The sequence below is a fragment of the Neoarius graeffei genome, chromosome 7 (genome assembly GCF_027579695.1).
Source record: "Neoarius graeffei isolate fNeoGra1 chromosome 7, fNeoGra1.pri, whole genome shotgun sequence".
NCBI classification, from domain to species: Eukaryota; Metazoa; Chordata; class Actinopteri; order Siluriformes; family Ariidae; genus Neoarius; species Neoarius graeffei.
In genome coordinates this window covers 21,886,415-21,907,532 of record NC_083575.1, presented here as the reverse complement: position 1 = coordinate 21,907,532, position 21,118 = coordinate 21,886,415, and the positions used below count along the sequence as shown (strand labels likewise).

At 43.3% G+C, this 21,118-nt stretch overlaps 1 protein-coding gene across 1 annotated transcript in view; it reads left to right on the top strand.

The window, feature by feature from the left end:
* The window catches only part of arfgef3 (ARFGEF family member 3), a 93,100-nt gene that overhangs the window by 9,608 nt on the left and 62,374 nt on the right, over positions 1-21,118 (top strand). Inside the window, exons 6-14 of the mRNA XM_060924602.1 lie at positions 5,397-5,519; positions 7,976-8,021; positions 8,506-8,590; positions 8,836-8,940; positions 9,323-9,650; positions 9,822-9,934; positions 10,033-10,931; positions 12,300-12,466; positions 15,024-15,189. Coding sequence (XP_060780585.1) covers positions 5,397-5,519; positions 7,976-8,021; positions 8,506-8,590; positions 8,836-8,940; positions 9,323-9,650; positions 9,822-9,934; positions 10,033-10,931; positions 12,300-12,466; positions 15,024-15,189 — 2,032 coding nt within the window. The remainder of the gene's footprint in view (positions 1-5,396; positions 5,520-7,975; positions 8,022-8,505; positions 8,591-8,835; positions 8,941-9,322; positions 9,651-9,821; positions 9,935-10,032; positions 10,932-12,299; positions 12,467-15,023; positions 15,190-21,118) is intronic.

Here is a 21,118-nt window from a genome sequence, read left to right as displayed (position 1 = left end):
TCGTGTCTTTCTCACGCAGCTGGAGGGATGTTGTCATCAGCAGCTCACAAATAGGAGCGCTCTCTCACTGTCTCGCTCAGTCTTTGTCGTTCTATCCCATCTGTCTCTCTCGTTCTCTGACGTGTTCATATGACTCAGTTTCTGGCCAGACAGGAACCCATAAAATACACTGCGAATGACTAACCCTTTCTCTCCTCCTCTTATTTTTATTTTTGGAAATTTTCCATGATGGGTGGTCAAACTGAATTAAATTTTTTGTTTTGTTTTGTTCCCCCAGTCCTTAACATTTTTGCCATTCTGTCGCCAAGGTAACGGAACATCCTGCTATGACACGAGATGCCGTGTCTTGGTGTAGAACAGCGTACGCAGGATATTTGTTCATTAGTGTCCTTTCCCTTTCAGAGTGTCATTTTATCTTACTCATGATGCCAAGTGAGGATGTAAGGAATTTTCCGTTTTAGGTGTTCTGGGCTGCTGCAGCAGATGGCATCCAGTTACTTTTGTTTATTCAAAGAATCGCCAGCCTGAAAGTCGAATAACGTACTTTCATAAATGCTTGGTGTTAATGAGGAACTTTAACGTTTTAGACTTCCACAGTTGATTATACTGTACTTAACCGTAAATGTAAAGGAACTAAAATGAATAACTTACCTCGCCAACAGACGACAGTTTATCACACTGGGTCCACATAAGTTCTCCATGTCCCTTATTACTTGTGGTGTCCCCCAGGGGTCTGTTCTTGGGCCCCTCCTCTTCCTTATATACATCCTGCCCCTTGGCCAAATTATTCGTAACCATGGTCTTAACTTCCATTGCTATACTGATGACAGGGATGTGATTTTTCCGCGAATTCGTGGAATTCCGCTTTTTTCACCTCAAAATTTTGAAAAAAAAATTTTTTCCGATTTTTCGCTCAAAAATCCGCGTTCGTATCCTATTCGTTCCGACTTTCAGTAATTCCGTCATTGAGATGAAACGAGGTACGTGATTGGCCCATCGCTCTGTAACAACCAATGAACGCGCTTGTTAGATAGCTGTACGTAAGCTCGCTTCAAACAGAGTTGAAAGATGGCAGCCTCCGTGATCGAGCGTAAAGATGCAAATCGAGTTAAAGAAATCGACAGAATAGTGAAAAACAAGTTCCGCTGGGAATGGTTGGAGAACGAGGTTGCTACAGACGTTGGACATAAGACTGAGACATTTGTTCAGCGATTTCGTTCTTTGGGGGGAGGGCAGAGGCATCTGGCTGTCAAGTTTGGGGATGCTGGGACCTCCCCTGCCCGAGCTACGAGCGTGCAAAGTCGGGCTGGAGCCCGGGATAGAAACGAAACCTAAGTGAGTGAACACAGTAGTTTTGAAAATCCTTAAGTGAGTGAACACTGGGGTTCTGAATATCCTTAAGTGAATGAACACTGTGGAGTTATGATTATCCTTTGGTGAGTGAACACTATAGAGTTATGTATATGAAGTTGACATTGCTAGAGTAGAAACTGCAGAAAAAAAGTGACTGATATGTTGGAACTGGACATGGATGCTAGCATCTTTTTTTCTTTGAGAGTTCCTGAAGGCTTGTGGATGAATTCTTATGTTGCATCATGTTTGTTTGAAAAGGCACATTTAGGTATGTTCAACTTCTACAGTAATTGAAAGTATACATTTTGTTTTTCCTTATACAATTTTCTATTTATTCTAATGCGGATTTAATTTAGAATGACATTTTTAGGTTTCATGTTTTGGCTTTTTGTCAGTTAAGAATCACTGAATTTACTATAGGGGCTCAGAGTTGCATGTTGACCATTAAATTGGCTTGAATTTGTTAATCATGAGAAGTTTTTTCTTGTGTGTTTGCTTGCCATTTTAGTACAATTTTTAAGTCAGAAAACCCCAGAACCCAGGAGCTTCGGGCGGCTTCGCCCCCCTTCTCCCCCCACCAGGGCACTGCCCTGGACCAGCTGGGGGCCTACGGCCCCCAGACCCCCGGCTAAAATTTTCAGATAATTTCACCAGCCCCAAATCACATCCCTGTTATGACATTCAATTATATCTCAATACATCTTCCCCCACTGACCCCCGTTCAAGTTCCCTCAACGACTGTCTATCAGACCTAAAGTTGTGGATGCGGAATACTTTTCTGAAACTTAACACAGATAAAACAGAAATCATGCTTATTGGCGGGCGGCACGGTGGTGTAGTGGTTAGCGCTGTCTCCTCACAGCAAGAAGGTCCGGGTTCGAGCCCCGTGGCTGATGAGGGCCTTTCTGTGCGGAGTTTGCACGTTCTCCCCGTGTCCGCGTGGGTTTCCTCCGGGTGCTCTGGTTTCCCCCACAGTCCAAAGACATGCAGGTTAGGCTAACTGGTGACTCTAAATTGACCGGAGGTGTGAATGTGAGTGTGAATGGTTGTCTGTGTCTGTCAGCCCTGTGATGACCTGTCGACTTGTCCAGGATGTACCCCGCCTTTTGCCTGTAGTCAGCTGGGATAGGCTCCAGCTTGCCTGCGACCCTGTAGAACAGGATAAAGCGACTAGAGATAATGAGATGAGATGCTTATTGGCCCCAAATCTTCATTGTCCAAATCCTCCAGTTTCAGTCTTAACATTGACTGTGCACTTGCTAAATCGTCACCTGTTACATGCTCCTTTTCCACCAAATCAGTTTCGGGGCCAGTACTTAGTTTGGAACCGGGCTTTCTGTTTCCACTGACAAAGAACTGGCTCTGGGGCCAGAAAAACCGGTTCCAGGCTAGCACCAGCTCTTTGCTGGGCCAGAGGAAAGAACCGCTTATGTCAGCGGGGGGCGGAGTTGTTAAGACCAGCAACAATAGCAAGACCGCGAAAGGTCTCGTCTCGTCTTCTTCCGCTTTATCCGGGACCGGGTCGCGGAGGCAGCAGTCTAAGCAGGGAAGCCCAAACTTCCCTTTCCCCAGACACCTCGGCCATCTCCTCGGGAAGAACACCGAGGCGTTCCCAGGCCAGCCAAGAGACATAGTCCCTCCAGCGTGTCCTGGGTCTTCCCCGGGGCCTCCTCCCGGGGGGACATGCCTGGAACACCTCCCCAGGGAGGCGTCCAGGAAGCATCCGAAAAAGATGCCCGAGCCACCTCAGCTGATTCCTCTCGATGTGGAGGAGCAGCGGCTCTACTCCGAGCTCCTCCCGAGTGACTGTGCTTCTCACCCTATCTCTCAGGGAGCGCCCAGCCACCCTGCGAAGGAAACTCATTTCGGCCGCTTGTATCCGCGATCTTGTTCTTTCGGTCATTACCCAAAGCTCATGACCATAGGTGAGAGTTGGAACGTAGAACGGCCGGTAAATTGAGAGCTTCACCTTTTGGCTCAGCTCCTTCCTCACCACGACGGACCGGTAAAGCGACCGCATCACTGCGGAGGCTGCACCGATCTGCCTGTCGATCTCACGCTCCATCCTTCCCTCACTCGTGAACAAGATCCCGAGATACTTAAACTCCTCCACTTGAGGCAGGACTTCTCCACCAACCTGGAGAGGACAAGCCACCCTTTTCCGGGCGAGAACCATGGCCTCGGACTTGGAGGTGCTGATTCTCATCCCAGGCGCTTCACACTCGACTGCAAACCGCCCCAGTGCGTGCTGAAGGTCCTGGTTTGAAGAAGCCAACAGGACATCATCATCCGCAAAAAGCAGAGATGAAATCCTGTGGTTCCCAAACAGGATTCCTTCCAGCCCCTGGCTGCGCCTAGAAATTCTGTCCATAAAAATTATGAAAGCACAAAAGGTCGCCATTTTTAAATAAGCGACGAGATATCATGGATGCAGTAAAGCAGCAGTCATCCGTTGTTGTTTCTGCTTCTTCTTCTCTGTGCTGTTGCTTCGATGTTCGCGCCAAGGTTTATGCAAATGCAGCGACGTAACTGACGTATACAGTGACATAATGACGTGGCTCCTTTAGCTATAATCTCCTTGCTGTTCCTCGCACTAGACACTCTACCTTGGGTGGCAGGTGCTTCAGCACCATGGCCCCCATCCATCCATTATCTGTAGCCACTTATGTATATGGTCGCAGGCAAGCTGGAGCCTATCCCAGCTGACTATGGGCAAGGGGCAGAGTACACCTTGGACAAGTCGCCAGGTCATCGCAGTACCATGGCCCCCAAGTTCTGGAATTCCCTTCCTGAGTACCTCCGTGACTGCTCTTCTCTTCCTTTCTTCAAATCTCATCTCAAAACCTTTGTTTCATGAACACTTCACCACCAGTGCATAAACTCACCACTCTTTTTAGCAACTTTTTTTTTTCTTTGACCTACGTAAAGCGACCTTGAGTTTGAGAAAGGTGCTATATAAATGTAACTTATTATAATGCGCACAAATATTTTGAATGCTGTTTTTTTCAAAATTATTGGCACTCCTACAAGCAATATTTGCTGAACTGTGGAGAGAATTAATTTCAATCAACTTTTTATTCTCAGGGTTGTACATATGAACTGCCATTTTCAATTCAACCACAGGGTTTGAATAGAGTTCAAATCCGGACACTGAGATGGCCATTGCCGAACATTACTTTAACGTTGATAGTAGGTCATATGGATGTTTCTGGGTAGTACAGATGTTTCTTTGGGTATATTGTCTTGTTTAAAAGCTCCATCTATAGTCTTAACCTTCTGGCAGAGGCAACCAGGTTTTTATAAATTTTTTCGTTGTATTAGAAATATTCTGTAACTGTGGATTCATGATTTTGGCACAAGTTGGGCACATTCTTTATAGCATAAGTCGCCGCCTTTTGTCTGCTCCCGATTAGGGGTCGCCACAGCGGATCTTTCGTCTCCATTGCTCCCTGTCTTCCGCATCCTTCTCTACCACACCTGCCACTTTCGTGTCCTCTCTCACCACATCCATGTATCTCCTCTTTGGCCTTCCTCATTTTCGTGTGCCTGGCAGCTCCATCCTCAACATTCTCCTTCCGACATGCTCTGCATCTCTTCTCAGGATGTGCCCATACCATCTCAGTCTCATCTCTGTAGCATAAAAGCCTGACAGTACTAATTTAAGGTGGACTTGGAGGAAGTGTAGACTAAAGATAACTGATTAGCTTAGTTAATATATTTCAGATATCATTCATTTATTCATTTATACATTTCCATTCCATATTCTTTTTCATGTGCACTCAAAAGGCATTTTTATATATTGTGAATTGTAGAAAATGCACACGTGAACATCTGGAAACTTGCGTGATGTCGGCTGTGGGGTAGCATTTGAATTTATTGTGTGTGTGTGTGTGTGTGTGTGTGTGTGTGTGTGTGTGTAAGAATGCAAAATGCTCTACTGCAAGGGTGTTACACTTGTGCCCCACAATAAATATTGCCCCCTGACCTGTCATGTAGCCGATGCTTGACATTGGTTGTGTGTATTAACTGTGTGTGGTCAACAGGTGTGTATCCAGACATACATATCAAGTTGTCATCAACGCAGCATCAATACAGCTGTAAGGGCCACACTTAGTCAGATCCTGGGTGACCTTACTCTTCAACTACACCACAGACAGGACAGCTTGGTGAGTCCTCTATTAATACACCCATACAGGCTCTGTCAGTACTACAATGTCTTAAAGGAAAGGAAAAACATTTTGTCAAAAATGGATTGGTATATTCTTGCTTCAGGAGCATGTGATGCAGAACAAATACTGGCCCTTGCACATACAGTTTTAACATACTTGCATTTAGCAAGCGTTAACATTAATTTTGGTCTTGATGCACTTTCGATTTTACAGATTAGAAATCAACAATACATTATATTACTGGCATTTAGCAGACGCCGTTGTCCAGAGTGATGTACAGTGTACCCAGAGCAGCCTGGGGAGCAGTTGGGGGTTAGGTACCTTGCTCAAGGGCACTTCAACCATTCCTGCTGGTCCAGGGAATTGAGCCTTGTAACCTTTTTGTCCCAAAGCTGCTTCTCTAACCATTAGGCCATGGCTTCCCCCATACAAAATACAATATACGATATTCATTTTCAAAATATTGTTCAAATCGTGGGCAGATGAATGGGCAGACTGTGGGTATTTCTCAAAGTCAAGGATGCTTTCTGGCATTTAGAGGACACATAATGGAACAGTGTAGCAAGTGTGCAGGTGGCAGATTTTCTTTTTGCAGGGTGGCCAGGAAAAACTCATGGTTATTCATGGAGAGCGGGCAGCCCAATTGGCTGGGGATGGGGAGCGGGCCGCCCGATTGTGCTGGGGAATGTCTTAATATTTCACCACATTGTATAGACTTGGGAACTCCATCTCCAGGAATGCATATATGGCAATAAGGTAAGGGTTAGGGTTAATAAATGCTGTGACTTTTAATGAGTTTTCCATCAAAGCAACACAATGAAACAGAAGTCATTCGTTGACCAATCAGGTAGCACTTTCCTCGTGAATATTTAGGAGTTTTCTCTGGCCGTCCTGTAAAACCAAAATTCTTGTGCAGGTGTGCGTCATTGCAAAGGTCCTGTCTTGTACGTGTTATTGCGAGTGCTTTATGAACGCCAAAGATGCACACGGGCATCCTTGACAATTCCCTGAACAAAGGTTCTTGGTAGAATTTGAAGGATCCTAGACATCAGACGTCCTTCGACAAGATTCAGTGACATGGCATGCTTGAAATGCAGCCAGTTAGGGAGCCTTCCCTGATGTTGGGGAACACTCAGTAATTACGTCCGCCAAGGAGGTTATGTTTTCGGTAGTGTGTGTTTGTTGGTTTGTCTGTTAGCAACATTACGGAAAAAGTTATGAACAGATTGCTCTGAAGTTTTTTTCCAGAGGTGTGACTGGGCACAAGTAACAATCCCTTAAATTTTGGCGGTGATCCGGATCACCTTCTGGATCCCAGGATTTTTTAAAGGATTCTTGGCGGAGGTCTGCGCTCTCTGAGTGCTTTTCTAGTTTCTGGGTAGTATGTGTGCGTATGAAAGTATTTTGCAGGCAAAATTCAAGTGAAAATGTTTGACATCATTAAAAAATCGTTAGGAAGGCAAGCTCATAATTCTGTTCTTCAAATAAGAGTTGCAAAATGTGCCAGACAGATCCTCTCTTATATCCGAGAAATGTATTTAGACGTGTAAGATGCAAGAAAATTGTCTGCTTTATTAAAAATATTTCCTTTGGTCTGTTGGAGAATTGGTGAAATTTATCTTGCTTGCTAATATAGCACAGCTTCACAGACTGTATGTGTTTCTGTCTAGCTATCAATCTAGCTATGCGAGTTCATTCGAACTATTTAATTGTAACTGTGTTTAGTTCCGTATTTATTGAGAAGCGATCAAGCAAATTCACATGCTCACTAGGTTGTTAGTGATGACCCATGATGAAGCAATGTCTTGATTAAACCTAGAAGAAACCATGCTTAATCATTTCCCAAAAAGAACAGGTCTTCATTTTATTTATTTATTTAAGTGCAGTATTGATATTTGCTTCTATCATAATGTAATATCAAGATAGGAAAATAGCTGGATGTTGTAACTTGGATTTTTTTTTTAAATAATTGTTCGATGTATAAACCCAGGACAAGTCAGCACAATAATATAATAATAATAATAATAATAATAATAATGGCGGCACGGTGGTGTATTGGTTAGCGCTGTCGCCTCACAGCAAGAAGATCCGGGTTCGAGCCCCGTGGCCGGCGAGGGCCTTTCTGTGCGGAGTTTGCATGTTCTCACCATGGGTTTCCTCCGGGTGCTCCGGTTTCCCCCACAGTCCAAAGACATGCAGGTTAGGTTAACTGGTGACTCTAAATTGACCGTAGGTGTGAATGTGAGTGTGAATGGTTGTCTGTGTCTATGTGTCAGCCCTGTGATGACCTGGCGACTTGTCCAGGGTGTACCCCGCCTTTCACCCGTAGTCAGCTGGGATAGGCTCCAGCTTGCCTGCGACCCTGTAGAACAGGATAAAGTGGCTAGAGATAATGAGATGAGAATGAATAATAATAATAAACAAACAAGCTGTTGTCTGTTCTGTGTTCATAGGGTGCCGATGAACGTGGCCGTACAGTGCCTACAAGCAAACGCAAAGGTATATTTAATTATGATTACCCCAGCCTGCCACAAGCTGAACAGAGTAAATTATAACTCTGTAATGTACAGGAGCCTTTATTTATCTCAGAGTTGTTTACAGGGGAAATAGACTTGTTGAGCAAACATATGCATATTCCACAGTTTCTTTATACATCAGTTTTACCTTTGAATACAGTATCTGTATGATCAAACTCCTTTCAACTGTATATATTCATATGTATTTGCACTTAATCAATAAATAGTTCTCATTAATAATTCAAGCAATTTACTAAAAAATGAACATCCCAAACGATATTCATTATAATTGTGCATGTAGTGCAGATGTGGAGCTTTTATTAGCTCATTTAGTTCTTTTAGTTGAACAGTCACCTTTATGTCCCAGAGGCACCATGAGACATTGTAGATGCCAGTGTGGCATGAATCTGACTTTTTGATTTGTCAATAATGGTGTGTGGAATTTTTTTTTTTGGTGTGTGTGTTAGACTTTTCTCCCACCACAGCAATGCTGTATGAGGACGTGGTGACTGTCCTCATTGTATTCTGCGAAAAACTGGAGTCTGTTTCAAGGTATGTGTCTGGCCCTGCTGTCTGATCTGAAAAAAAATCTGGCCTAATTCCTATTAGGCTTTGTAGCAATGCTGTTACCCTGTCCAGGTTGAATCTTTTTTTTTTTTTTAATGAAATGTGATTGGCGTTAACTGCGAGTCTGTGACAGATGTTTGCCTCCAGGCAGCGTTATCGTTCTCTCTCTCTTGCCGCTTCTGCTATGTGTGAGCTGTTCTGGAGCTGCAATTTTGTTTTCCCTTTGACAGTGAGAACCAGCTGTTGCAGCTGCTGTATCTCGAGTGCATTTTAGCCATGCTCAGCAGCTGCCCTCCCACAATGCACCTGAACCGCAACTTCACTGATCTTGTCTGGTAAAATGTCTTCTTTGAGATATAATTTAAGCTACACAAATTATATTTGTATGATAACTTGTATCATAATGTAGAAGTTGTTTTGTTTTTTATTTACTTAGCAGTAGGGATCATCAATCATTTAAGAAACACTGTTCACTCAGTATTAGTTATCACTGATGATGGCTTATCTGCCCTTAGACAAATACTTAAACGACTTGTTTTCTGTATCTGAATGTAAAATATGTCCAGGACACACACACACACTGGTGCTTCGTGTGGACTACAGACAGTAATTCTATATTAACAAAGGTGTAAATTGGTCAGTAAGTGTAGGTAAAAGGCAGGTGTACTTAATAACATGGCCACTGCTGTTTTGGACATGTTCCACCACGTTCCACAGGAAGCAGCTGTGTCCAGTTCTGGTGGTGATCACGGGCAACCCTGTCAATGATAAGACCATCACATCTGCTCACGGAGCTCCATCACAGGAGGTGGAGACTGCACTCGGGTCAGGGGTTAGTGATCAGGGCCGGGGTTCTGGCTGTTCCTCCAGTGCCCCTGCCATGATTGGACCAGTGATCCGCACCATCTGCTACATCGCGGCCGAACTTGTCCGGCTAGTGAGCTGCGTGGAATCCATGAAGCCTGTGCTGCAGTCTCTCTACCACCGCATCCTGCTCTACCCGCCTCCACAGCACAGACTGGAGGCCATCAAGATCATGAAGGAGGTGGGTTTTAATGTTGCCTTTATTAACTCTGCTGTTATATTCATTGGACCTTGGAGAAAACCGAACCGAGAAATGTTAGCGATTCTGTAAGCATTACTCATCTTTTGTGTAGATTAAAGACATCCAGTCTATTCAACAAACTCACTCCTGTGGTCTTTGGTTTGCTGCTAGATCCTCGGTAGCCCACAGCGCTTGTTTGACCTGGCTGGCCCATGTGTGATTGAGCCCGAGACCAGGAAGAGATCCTTCTCGAAGAGGAAGTCGCATCTTGACCTTCTTAAGTTGTGAGTGTCAAGGTCATATCAGTAAAGGAGCTCGAGCATTAGACATTGTGGTGTATTAGATACTTTTTTTTTTTTTTTTAAATGTTCTGCTTCTGCAGGGTGATGGATGGCATGACGGAAGCTTGTGTGAAGGGTGGCATTGAGGCTTGCTATTCCTCGGTTTCTTGTGCTTGTGCACTACTGGCTGCCCTCGACGAGCTCAGCCAGGGACGTGGCCTGCATATAGACCAGGCACAACTTTTGCTCCGTCGACTGGATGACTTGAAAGAAGGGGCGGAGTTGTCAAGAGAACCAGTGGAGCTCAATGAGGCTGACTTCCGTTGGCAGCGGCGTGTGCTGTCCTCTGAAAATGCCACCTGGGAGACTGCCATTCCTAAACGCAGCCCTGACATCAGCATCAGCGTCACCACTGACACAGGCCAGGTTACTCTGGAGGGGGATCTGGGCCGGACCACCCCAGAAGAGTGTGGAGACGATGCACGGTTACCTTCGCCTTCGTCCTGTGGAGGCGCTGCAGGGGAAAGTGGTGCCCCTCCAGATGTGGTGCAGCGCACCCATGCCCTGGTTTACCCAGACCTCACTAACTTCCTGTCAGTGGAGTCTCGCATGCGCTCACATGGCTCGCGCTACAGTGAGAGCAATTTCAGTATGGACGAGCAGGAACTTTCGCGCACAGAATTCGACTCGTGCGATCAGTACTCCACGGCTGCTGAGAAGGACTCGGGCCGCTCGGATGTTTCAGATGTTGGTTCAGACAATGGCTCATTGGGTGATGATGAGCAGACACTGCGCCATGCCCCTGCCCATCGTTCACTGCGCACTGCTGCGCTTTCACTCAAGCTGCTGAAGAACCAGGAGGCGGATCAGCAGAGTGCCCGCCTCTTTGTTCAGTCTCTGGTGGCATTGTTGCCACGCCTTCTGGCCCAGCACAGCCCTACTGATGTGGATGTCGCTCTACAAAACTTCTCCTCAACATTCTGCTTGGGTCTGCAAGTAGGTACGTTAACAAAGCTTCTGTGATGGATTCTTTTCCAAAGACAGGCGTGTTTTTGAAGAGGCATTCTTTTCCAAAAAAATTCAAATAACGATTACCTCACCCGCGACGGAGTAAGCAAGGCGAGGTATTGTAATCAGTGCGGTTTGTTTTTGTTTGTGTGTCTGTCTGTTAACAATGTAGCATCTAGACGGTTGCACCGATTAACTGACTAACCCTTAACTGATTAAATTTTGGGGGTAATCAGGTCAAGGTGAAGGTCAAGGTCACTGGAAAGATCAACCTTTCAGTCAAAATAACACATTTTCCATTAACTCAAAAACTGTTGCGGATAGACAGATGTTTACTATTATGAGCATATAGGAACTCTCTCATATGGCCTTTCATTTGGCACCATGATCTGTGACCTTGAAAGGTCAAACTCAAGGTCATGGATTTTTAGAGGGTTGTAACTTGAAAACAGTTGATGGTAGACAGATATTTACCCTTATCAACTTATAGGAAGTGCCATATGGGCTTTCATTTGGCACCATGATCTTTGACCTTGAGTCACCTTGAAAGGTCAAACTGAAGGTTATGGATTTTTATAGGACTATAAGCTGACAGCTGATGATTGAGAAGTATTACCATTCTGAACATCTCATCTCATTATCTCTAGCTGCTTTATCCTTCTACAGGGTCGCAGGCAAGCTGGAGCCTATCCCAGCTGACTACGGGCGAAAGGCGGGGTACACCCTGGACAAGTCGCCAGGTCATCACAGGGCTGACACATAGACACAGACAACCATTCACACTCACATTCACACCTACGGTCAATTTAGAGTCACCAGTTAACCTAACCTGCATGTCTTTGGACTGTGGGGGAAACCGGAGCACCCGGAGGAAACCCACGCGGACACGGGGAGAACATGCAAACTCCACACAGAAAGGCCCTCGCCGGCCACGGGGCTCGAACCCGGACCTTCTTGCTGTGAGGAGACAGCGCTAACCACTACACCACCGTGCCGCCCCATTCTGAACATGTAGGTATAAAATAAGTACTGCCGGGTAAGATTTGTTTTGTCAGGCAACACTTGTTTTACTTTGGGTTCATGGTTTAAGGTCCGTCATTGTACAGCACCACTGTAGTTGTTAAGGGTTGATGGCAAGCTTGCATCGTCATCTGAGATTTCAGCTCATAGCCTTCTGCTCATAGATCAGTAATCACTAAAAGTCAGAGTTTACTGTGCACTTATACAGCTTAAAGCATATTGTTCACTGCCATCATATATGTACTAAAAGTGAAACTAATGTAATAAAGTGTGCATTCACGAAAGGAAAGAATGTAATTCTGGGCTCACCAACGTACTTGGAGTTTCTGTTGCCTTTTAGGTGGGCTTCACTCTCCTGGCTTTGAGGGTAGTGAGAATCTGAGCTGCCAGGCTTTGATGAATGCAGATGGATTGTATTTGGTGTCCTACTACGCCTTGCTTCTCAACCTCAAACTGAGCACCTGTGGATACTATGAAAGGAAACCTGCTCCTCCCATTGTCACTCTGGTAGGACCAAACAGCTTTCTTTCACCTATGGTGGCTGCTTGGTCTCTACATTTTAGTACCAAGTCAAAAGTTTAAACCAGGGGTTCTTAACCTGGGGTCCATGGATGGGTTTCAGGGGGGTCTGTGAGGATCAGATAAAAATTAACATTAATATTCGCTATACAGCCCTTGTCCTAGTCAATGGTTTCCATTGAAAAAAATAGAAGATGCATCCTGCCACTGCTTGCAAGAAAACGTACCCAGCCACGACTTACAATGCCGACCGCTAGGCGTCTCTTGACTTGCTGTTGGGCCCGTGTTTACCATTTAAACGTGCGTCATCGTTCTCTGCACGACTGCCATCTTGTGCCACTCCATAAGAGCAAGTGATAATTCTCATTTTCCACGGTTTATCACAGCCCGATTATCTTCTCATATACTGGTGAGGATTAATTGACCACAGTTTCTTTCAAGTGTGGCTGGCTGAAAAGTGACGTGTGTGCGCGCAATGTGCGTGAGGGTGCAGTATGGAGAAATGCACGTACAAGTGTTGTGAAAAACCAATCAGACTGTGTGTCTGCCTATGAAGGTTTGTTCAGCGGTTCGTCTTTCTGGGGAAGGGGGGTCCATAGCTTTCATCAGATTCTTAAAGGGGTCCGTGACTCAAAAAAGGTTAAGCACCACTGGTTTAAACACACGTTTTAATTCACTGTATTTTTATTAATTGACACTTCATGTCTTAAAGTAACAGTGGACTGTCATTTTTCTTTACTTAGTTGAGCAGTTCTTGACATAATATGGATTACTACAGTTGTGGAATAGGGCTATTTACTGTGTTTTTTTTATTATTTACTGTTTGATCTCAAGCAAGAAATTGCACTAATTAACTTTTGATGAGGCACACCTGTTAATTGAAAAGCATTCCAGGTGACTACCTCATGAAGCTGGTTAAGATGATGCCAATAGTGTGCAAAGCTATATAATTAGCATATGACAACGTAGGTGTTTGCCACAAATGTTTTAGAGCAGGGGTTTTCAAAGTGTGGGAGAGTCAGCCCCCCCTCAGAGAGCAAATAAACAACAGCGCCCCCCCTTACAATTTTTGTTGTTGCTATACTTAATGTTCCATTCGTATTTTTAAAAAATGGTTGTTGTACACATTTTTATTTTTTTATTTTTCACATTTTAAACATCTGTGCTTTTTAAAACATCTTGTTTTACACATTTTAAACATCTCATAGCATCGTTAGCTAGCACCTCTTGGCAGACAACACACTGTGGCAGTGGAGCATCTTCAGATCCAGTCCATGAAAATCCAAACTTTAAATAATCGTGGTCATACTTCCTTCTTTTTTCAGTCCCCCCAGGATTCCGTGGGCCTTTTTTGTGATTGTTGCGGGCTAAAATGTCTGATGTTGCGGGGGTTTCCAAAAAATTGCGATGAAAGTTGCGGTGTTTTTTAGGTTTTTGTTGCAATTACATTGTGGGAGGAAGTGAAAGTTGCGAGAAATTGTTGCGATTTTCTCTTTTTGTGATTAAAATTGAGTGATATGTTAAATATTAAGTTATTACTGAAAAACTATTGATTAAAAAAACAAAGACACTGAGAAATGGTCCTATAAACAACTTTACCAATATAAAAGATTACCAGGACTACAGAAATGCAGAAAAAATAGGCTTTACTTATCCAAATGCACCTGTTGGTTCAAAAGTTAAAGTGCAGAGAACCTCACAGGACAACATGAAGTTACCTTAAAATATAATATAAATGCCTCAGCTTTCATGTAAGAAAAAAAAACTATTAATACTAGTACTGTGTGCAGGCAGTCTCTCCTGAAGACTAAATTAAACAATAATTATAAACTAATAAAATAAATGGCTCAGGCTTCATAGAAGAAAAAAAAACAATTTGAACAGAATCTCACAGTATGATGCTGAAGCTGCCTAAACAATGGAAAAATAAAATACCATTTTGGCAAAAATGTTGGCATCCATTAATTTCTTGTATTAAGTTAAAAAAATAAATAAAGTGCACACAGTCCTTCACTGTAAACATAACACACTTTCAGTAACAGAATTTAAGCCTATATAAACACTGACTTGCACATCATGCAATGTTGCCAGATACTGCTGACGTTTTCCAGTCCAAAATATGTTCAAAACCCGCCAAAATGCCTTGAAACCGCCAATCTGGCAACACTGCGCACATGCTGCTTCTCTTGAACATAGACATCCGGAAGTAAGGCAGAAGGTAGTTTGCCGACGTCACCTCAAGACGACGCCAACGATTGGTCAAATTTGCGGGAAAGTTGCGGTGATTGGATATAATTGCAACACCGCCCTGAATTCGCGGGGATTGGTTGAATTTGCGCTGAAGTTGCAAATCGCAACATCCTGGAGGCTCTGTTTTTTTGCTTGGCCCAGACTCTGTCTCCTCACTCACTGTAGCTTTAGGTACTAAAAGCTGAAGAACTCTGGTGCCCCACACTTTGAAAAGCCCTGTTTTAGAGCAACTGTCTCACCTGGCATTGAAGTAAATGTAGAAGCACCTCGTAAATGCAGAATTCTGTCTCAGCAGAAAGAGTTTGTGCATCATATCCAGAGCAGTGGTGTTCTAGTGGTGCTCTCTCAGGCCTGGATAGAGGAACTGTACCACCAAGTGTTAGAGAGGAACCTGCTAGGGGAGGCTGGATACTGGGAGTCCCCTGAGGAGCACTCACTCCCTCTTATCACCATGCTCACAGGTAACAAACACACGGAGCGCTTGTCCCTATGGTCATGTACAGGGTGTTTCAACAAATTTGATGACGTTTGAGATGTAAATATCCCAGAAACTACATAGTCCAGGCAAATGAAACTGAACAGGCTTAATGCTGAGCAATATAAGATTTATTCCTCAAAATTTGAATGAGAAATTCAAAGCAATGTGGATTCCATGAACGATTTCACAAATTTTCAATATGCACTCCTCCTGAGACACACACACAGCCTTCCTCTTTGAACTTTTTGTGCCATGCCCAAATCTACATTGCAGTTGGTGCATTTTTAGAGAATTCTCTCATAAATGCACGCTGCAGTCTTGTTCGACTGTGTTCGCTCGTACTCTAATACATAAAACGCCTTTTCTTTTCCTGTGAATGGCATTTCTATACCTAAAAAGATAAAAACAAAAAACATTAAGCATAAAATTTTGACCTGTTTCCACACATGCTGTTAAAATTTGAGGTCGATTGCCAATTCTCGTTCAAAGTTATTAGATTGTGAAATCATATCAAAGTTTTTGAAACGTCCTGTATATTAAATCATACCTTACATATGATGTTGCCTGAAACATTGACTTTTTTTGGTATTGTTAAAATTTTGTAATTTTATGGATTTCATATTATTGTATTTGTATCGTAAAATACTGAGTAGGGATGTTGACCGATGGTTGACCGAATCAACGTCAACCGGTTAAATTTTTTTTGGTTGTCGGTTAAAAAAAAAAAAATCAATCGTTTTGAAGCTGCCGATTTTGGAGCGGAGAACCTGGAATTCTGTGTTGTAAATGCTTGGGGCATGCCATGCGGTGTAAGGACGACAGCTGACAAATCAGAAACACCCATTCAGTCATGTCCCGCCCTCCCACCCCAGTAGAAGACAACTGCCGCTCGGCGAAAGAAAAGTGTAGACACAGGCTTTTTAGCTTACAAATTACTATTGTTTTTTTTTTATTATTATTAGAAGGCACATCGAGTTTAGTCCTGCCTTGGCCAGTGCATTCTGAAAGTATGTTTCGGTCTGTAGCCAACAATGCATGTTATTGCAGATCATATCTCTCCACACAAACTAAAGGCGCAGATGCCGACTTTTTCACGGCTGAATCATGCAGATCCGATTTTTTTTTTAAGGGGGGGCGTTGGAGTGTCTGAATAATTTCATCAGAGTAAATTCTGTATTAAAATTACTAAATAAGCAAATGCCATTACAGTCCATGAAACATAGGAAGCATGAGAAGAAAACAGTAAATCAGAAAGCTGCGCACATTTGCGCAGCTTCCGCGAAAATGTGCACAGCTTTCTGATTTACTGTTTTCTTCTCATACTTATACTTCCTATGTTTCATGGACTGTAACGGCATTTGCTTATTTAGTCATTTTAATACAGAATTTACTCTGATGAAATTATTCAGACACTCCAACGGCCCCCCCCCAAAAAAAAAAAATCGGATCTGCACGATTCAGCCGTGAAAAAGGCGGCATCCACCAAAAGGCGCGCCGTTTGCATCCCTGTTTAAACTCGCAGGTTAACCGACTTTAACCGGCTAATGAGGCTCGGTGGTTGGTCAAGATCTTTTTTTAGTTTTCGCCATCCCTAATACTGAGTTACACCAAGTTAATGGTATCTTTTTTTTTTTTTCTTTCCTTTAGGCCACACCAATTTAATTAGTTGGTTCTCGGATTTTTTCAGGAAAAATATGAAGCGAGCGGGCGAAATAAAAATAAAATTTAAAAAATGCTCTGATGGTAAAATTAGCGGTGGAAATAGACCAAACAATACAGGCAAACCAGTAAACAGAATTTCAACACACCTGTCAAAGATTTTACGCTTCTGTTCGCTGAATATCCTAACAATCACAAACACAGGCTTTGCAGGACTCCCTTCCACAGGCATGTTTCTTCCACAAGTCTTTATCGAAAGTGAAAGGGGCGATTTGATTGGTTTTCAACGTCATGTGACCTCGCGTCATGTGACCTTTTCTGCTGGCGGGAGTTTGATTTCGATTTTTTTTTTTTTCATTTTGCATTTTCTTCAAGCGGCGATTCCGAGAACCAACTAATTGAATTGGTGTGGCCTTAGTGCTTTTCAGCAGTTGTCTCGCAATTTAAGTCACTGATCCAACTTTAAGTAAAATGTGCGCACACAGTGTTTCCACTGTCATCATTCTGTTCATGGTCACAATTGCTCTTCAGTGTGTTGCTGTCTCACTGGTTTTCAGTCCCTGTTGAGAGAGTAAATGGACAGAAATTATCTTGCCATAAAGCTGAAATTTGACTGTATGGTTTTCACCCCGATTCTGATCATAAGAAAAATTCTCTGGTTGTGACTTGAGACCAGTAATCTTAGCATAATGTGACAAGCTCACTGAGCGACCAATTTGGTACCATTGCAGCCAAAGACAGCTGATGGCAATAATCTGTTTCTATTTATTTATATATTTATTTTTTAAAAATTGAAATAAAATCACAGTGTAACCACTGACATGGCACTTGTCTAAAAGGCATCAATAGGAGGATGTTATAGGATGATGTGAAACTCGCAGTAGAGGTCTGCGCGGGTTGGATTTTTCAGTCCCGCTCCTGCCCGCGCCCGCATTGTGCAGTCCCACTCCCGCCCGCACCCGCAAAGAATTATGATTTTTCAGTCCCCCTCCCGCCCGCGCCTGCCATATTTTGTCCCGCTCCCGCCCGCAAATCCCGCATGATGCAAACGTTCGCGTTATTTCTCAGGAAAGTTCTTGTCTTGACACAGTGTGATGGTGCCCCGCCCCCTACTTGGAGTGGATTTGAGCATAAATATCTACAGCTCACGTTCACGTTTGTTATTATTTACCTTGTTTCTGAATTCAGCATGTAGTGTCTCTAATAATAATAATAATAATTAGTGCTGTCAAGCGATTAAAATATTTAATCGCGAATCGCACATTTTTGTCACGAGAAACCATTGTAATTCTCTGATTAGCATAAAAAAGTGAATGGGCTTGCTTTGTACCATGAGTGAAGTGATTTACTGCTTGAGTTAGTCTACAACTCTAATCAGAGAGACAGGTTACACAGTGACGGTAGGCTTGACTCAATGCTATCCCAAAAAGCCTTCCTGTAATATGCAAATTTGGCCGCCTCTGATTGGACAGCCAAATTTGCATATTACAGGAAGGATTTCTGGGATAGCATTGAGTCAAGCCTGCCGTCCCTGTGTAACCTGTTTAAAACACGTTTTTAGTTAGCGGGACTGCAGCTTATCACCGCTCCCGCCCGCGCCTGCATATGTGCACTCCCGCTCCTGCCCGCGCCTGCATATGTGCACTTCCGGTCCCGCCCGCGCCCGCAATGAGCTTTCAAAATTTGTCCCGTGCCGCACTGCTTTGCGGCGGGTCCCACGGGACTCCCGCGGGAGTGCAGGGCTCTAACTCGCAGTACAGGCACAAGTACAAACCTAAATCAGAAAAAGTTGGGACGGTATGGAAAATGCAAATTAAAAAAAGAAAGCAGTGATTTCTAAATGTACTTTGACTTGTATTTCATTGCAGACAGTATGAACCCAAGATATTTCATGTTTTGTCTGGTCAACTTCATTTCATTTGTTAATATGCATTCATTCCTGCGTTTCAGGCCTTCCTAAAAAGATGGGACAAGGGGCAATTTAGGGCTAGTAGTGAGGTTAAATAATGAGGTAAAACGTCAAATAAGGTGCTGTTGTATTGTTTTGAGTGCAATGCAGGTCAGAGGTTATTTACAAATTTTCAGTTTTTTAATTCAGTTTCAACATACTGTCCAACTTTTTCTGATTTGGGGTTATGTGATGTCACAATGGTGAAATGTGAACAAAGCATGCTAATTATCATCGGCGCGTCCTCGGACGAACATCATGCACTACTTTTTTCCAGAATCTCCTCTCCTCCATTGCTTTTGGCAGGTCGTTCATCATTATTTCAGAGTCTTCAACCAGTTGGTCAACAAACATTCTTGCAGAACGCCCTCTTGGTCGCGTTTCGTGTGTTGGTTCCATAGCAACATTTGTCTAACCACCTCATCCTTGCTACGATAGCGATGTCCACAGAATTGCAGTCATCTTTTCCTTATAGTGGTGGTGACACTAGGAAGATTCCCATATAACACCTGGTTTGTTGTGTGGGACTGCCATTTGGTATTAAAGGTCCACGAAGGTGACAATTTAAAAAAAAAAAAAAAAAATTCCCCTCCACTATACATCTGAAATAGTGTATTAATGAGATGCAACCCTGACTTGCGGACAAACCCGAACTCTTTACCTGTAAAACGAGGCTGAAACTATGCGTTACGTCACACTTGTACGGAAAAAGGCGGAAATATTGCTGGAAACACCCGAGCTGCTTTCCAAATGGTTTCTGTAAAGTGTGACGTCATTTACAGTACACGTGGCCATATTTAAGAGAAGAGAGAACAGTGAGGATTATTTGCATCCATATTTTTTAAGATTATTTGAGGTACTGGTTGGTTCCAGGTGTTGTGTGGGAGTGTAGCGTAGAATATCCCAGCCAGGTTAAAGTTAAGTGTGTGGTTTTTTTTTTGTTTTTTTTTTAAATAAACTTTCGTTAGTCCAGGGGGGCCACCACTTCCTACCACTACGCTCTTGACTCCTTCATAAACATCAAGACGTCACCAGGCTAGCCTACCGTAATTACCGTGGTAGACAGTTCAACCCCTGCGGCAACACAGAGGGTAAACAAACACTGAGGATAGGATATTGTTTGTTTACCCTCTTTCTGCAGGGGGTTGGACTGTCTACCACGGTAATTACAGTAGGCTAGCCTGGTGGTGTGTGTGTGTGTGGTTTTTTTTTTTAAATGAATGAGTCGAGAGCATAGTGGTAGGAAGTAGAGGCACCCCTGGATTAATGAATGTAAAAGGGGAAAAAAAAAACACTTTAACCTGGCTGGGATATTCTACACTACACTCCCACACAACACCTGGAACCAACCATTACCTCAAATCTTAAAAAAATACAGACGCAAATGATCCTCACTTTTCTCTCAAATATGGCTGTGTGTACTGTGAGTGATGTCACCTGTCGGGAGCTTACGAACACTTCCGATCATCAACTGAGCAGCGATAGCGTGTAAAATATGCAAAAATAATTGGCTAACTAAAGTCGTTTACTATCGTAAATGGTCAGAAAATGGGCTCTTATGTGGTTGAAAACAACAATTTGTTTGTTTTAAAATAAGAAAAACGGGTAGGGTAATTGTCATCTTGGTTGGCTTTTAAGTGCTGCTCTGAGAAACCTTGCGTAGGTCCCATCTAATTTTCTTTCCAGTGCCTTTGTGTGAGGCTCCAAGTAGTGCAGCCATATAACAGCACGGTTTCTACTGTTGCTCGAAAGAAATTGACCTTTCGCTTTCTGCTCAGGTTTGATTTTCCATCTTCGACATAGCTGACCATGCTTTTGCAATACAGGTGCTTAATATCCTTTTCACTTGTGTTCAGCCAAGATAAATAAATCATCCACTTGTTCCAATTCACAACCCTTCAGCGCTCATACGAAGCTATCAGGTCGTAAACCATGTACTTGGTTGTGTCTTGGTTTTGTGCTAATGGACTTTTTTTTTTTTAATCCTTATTACCTCAAGCTCCTATTTCCTATTTTGTTTCCACTAACCCCCCCCCCCCCCTTTTTTTCTCCATAAATCTGGATCATGCTGGTTGATGATGTGAGCAGAATGTAGTAGTTAATCACAAGTTCGTTGTCTTCATTATTATCACAATCTCTCCTAGAATTTGGCTAAGATTTTATTAGTATTGTCTTGTACAGTGTTACAAGTAATACATGGAAGACTGCTGGAAACACACTGTTTAAAGGAACAGTCCACCGTACTTCCATAATGAAATGTTCTTTTCTGAATTGAGGCGAGCTTATCCGTACCTCTCCGAGCTTT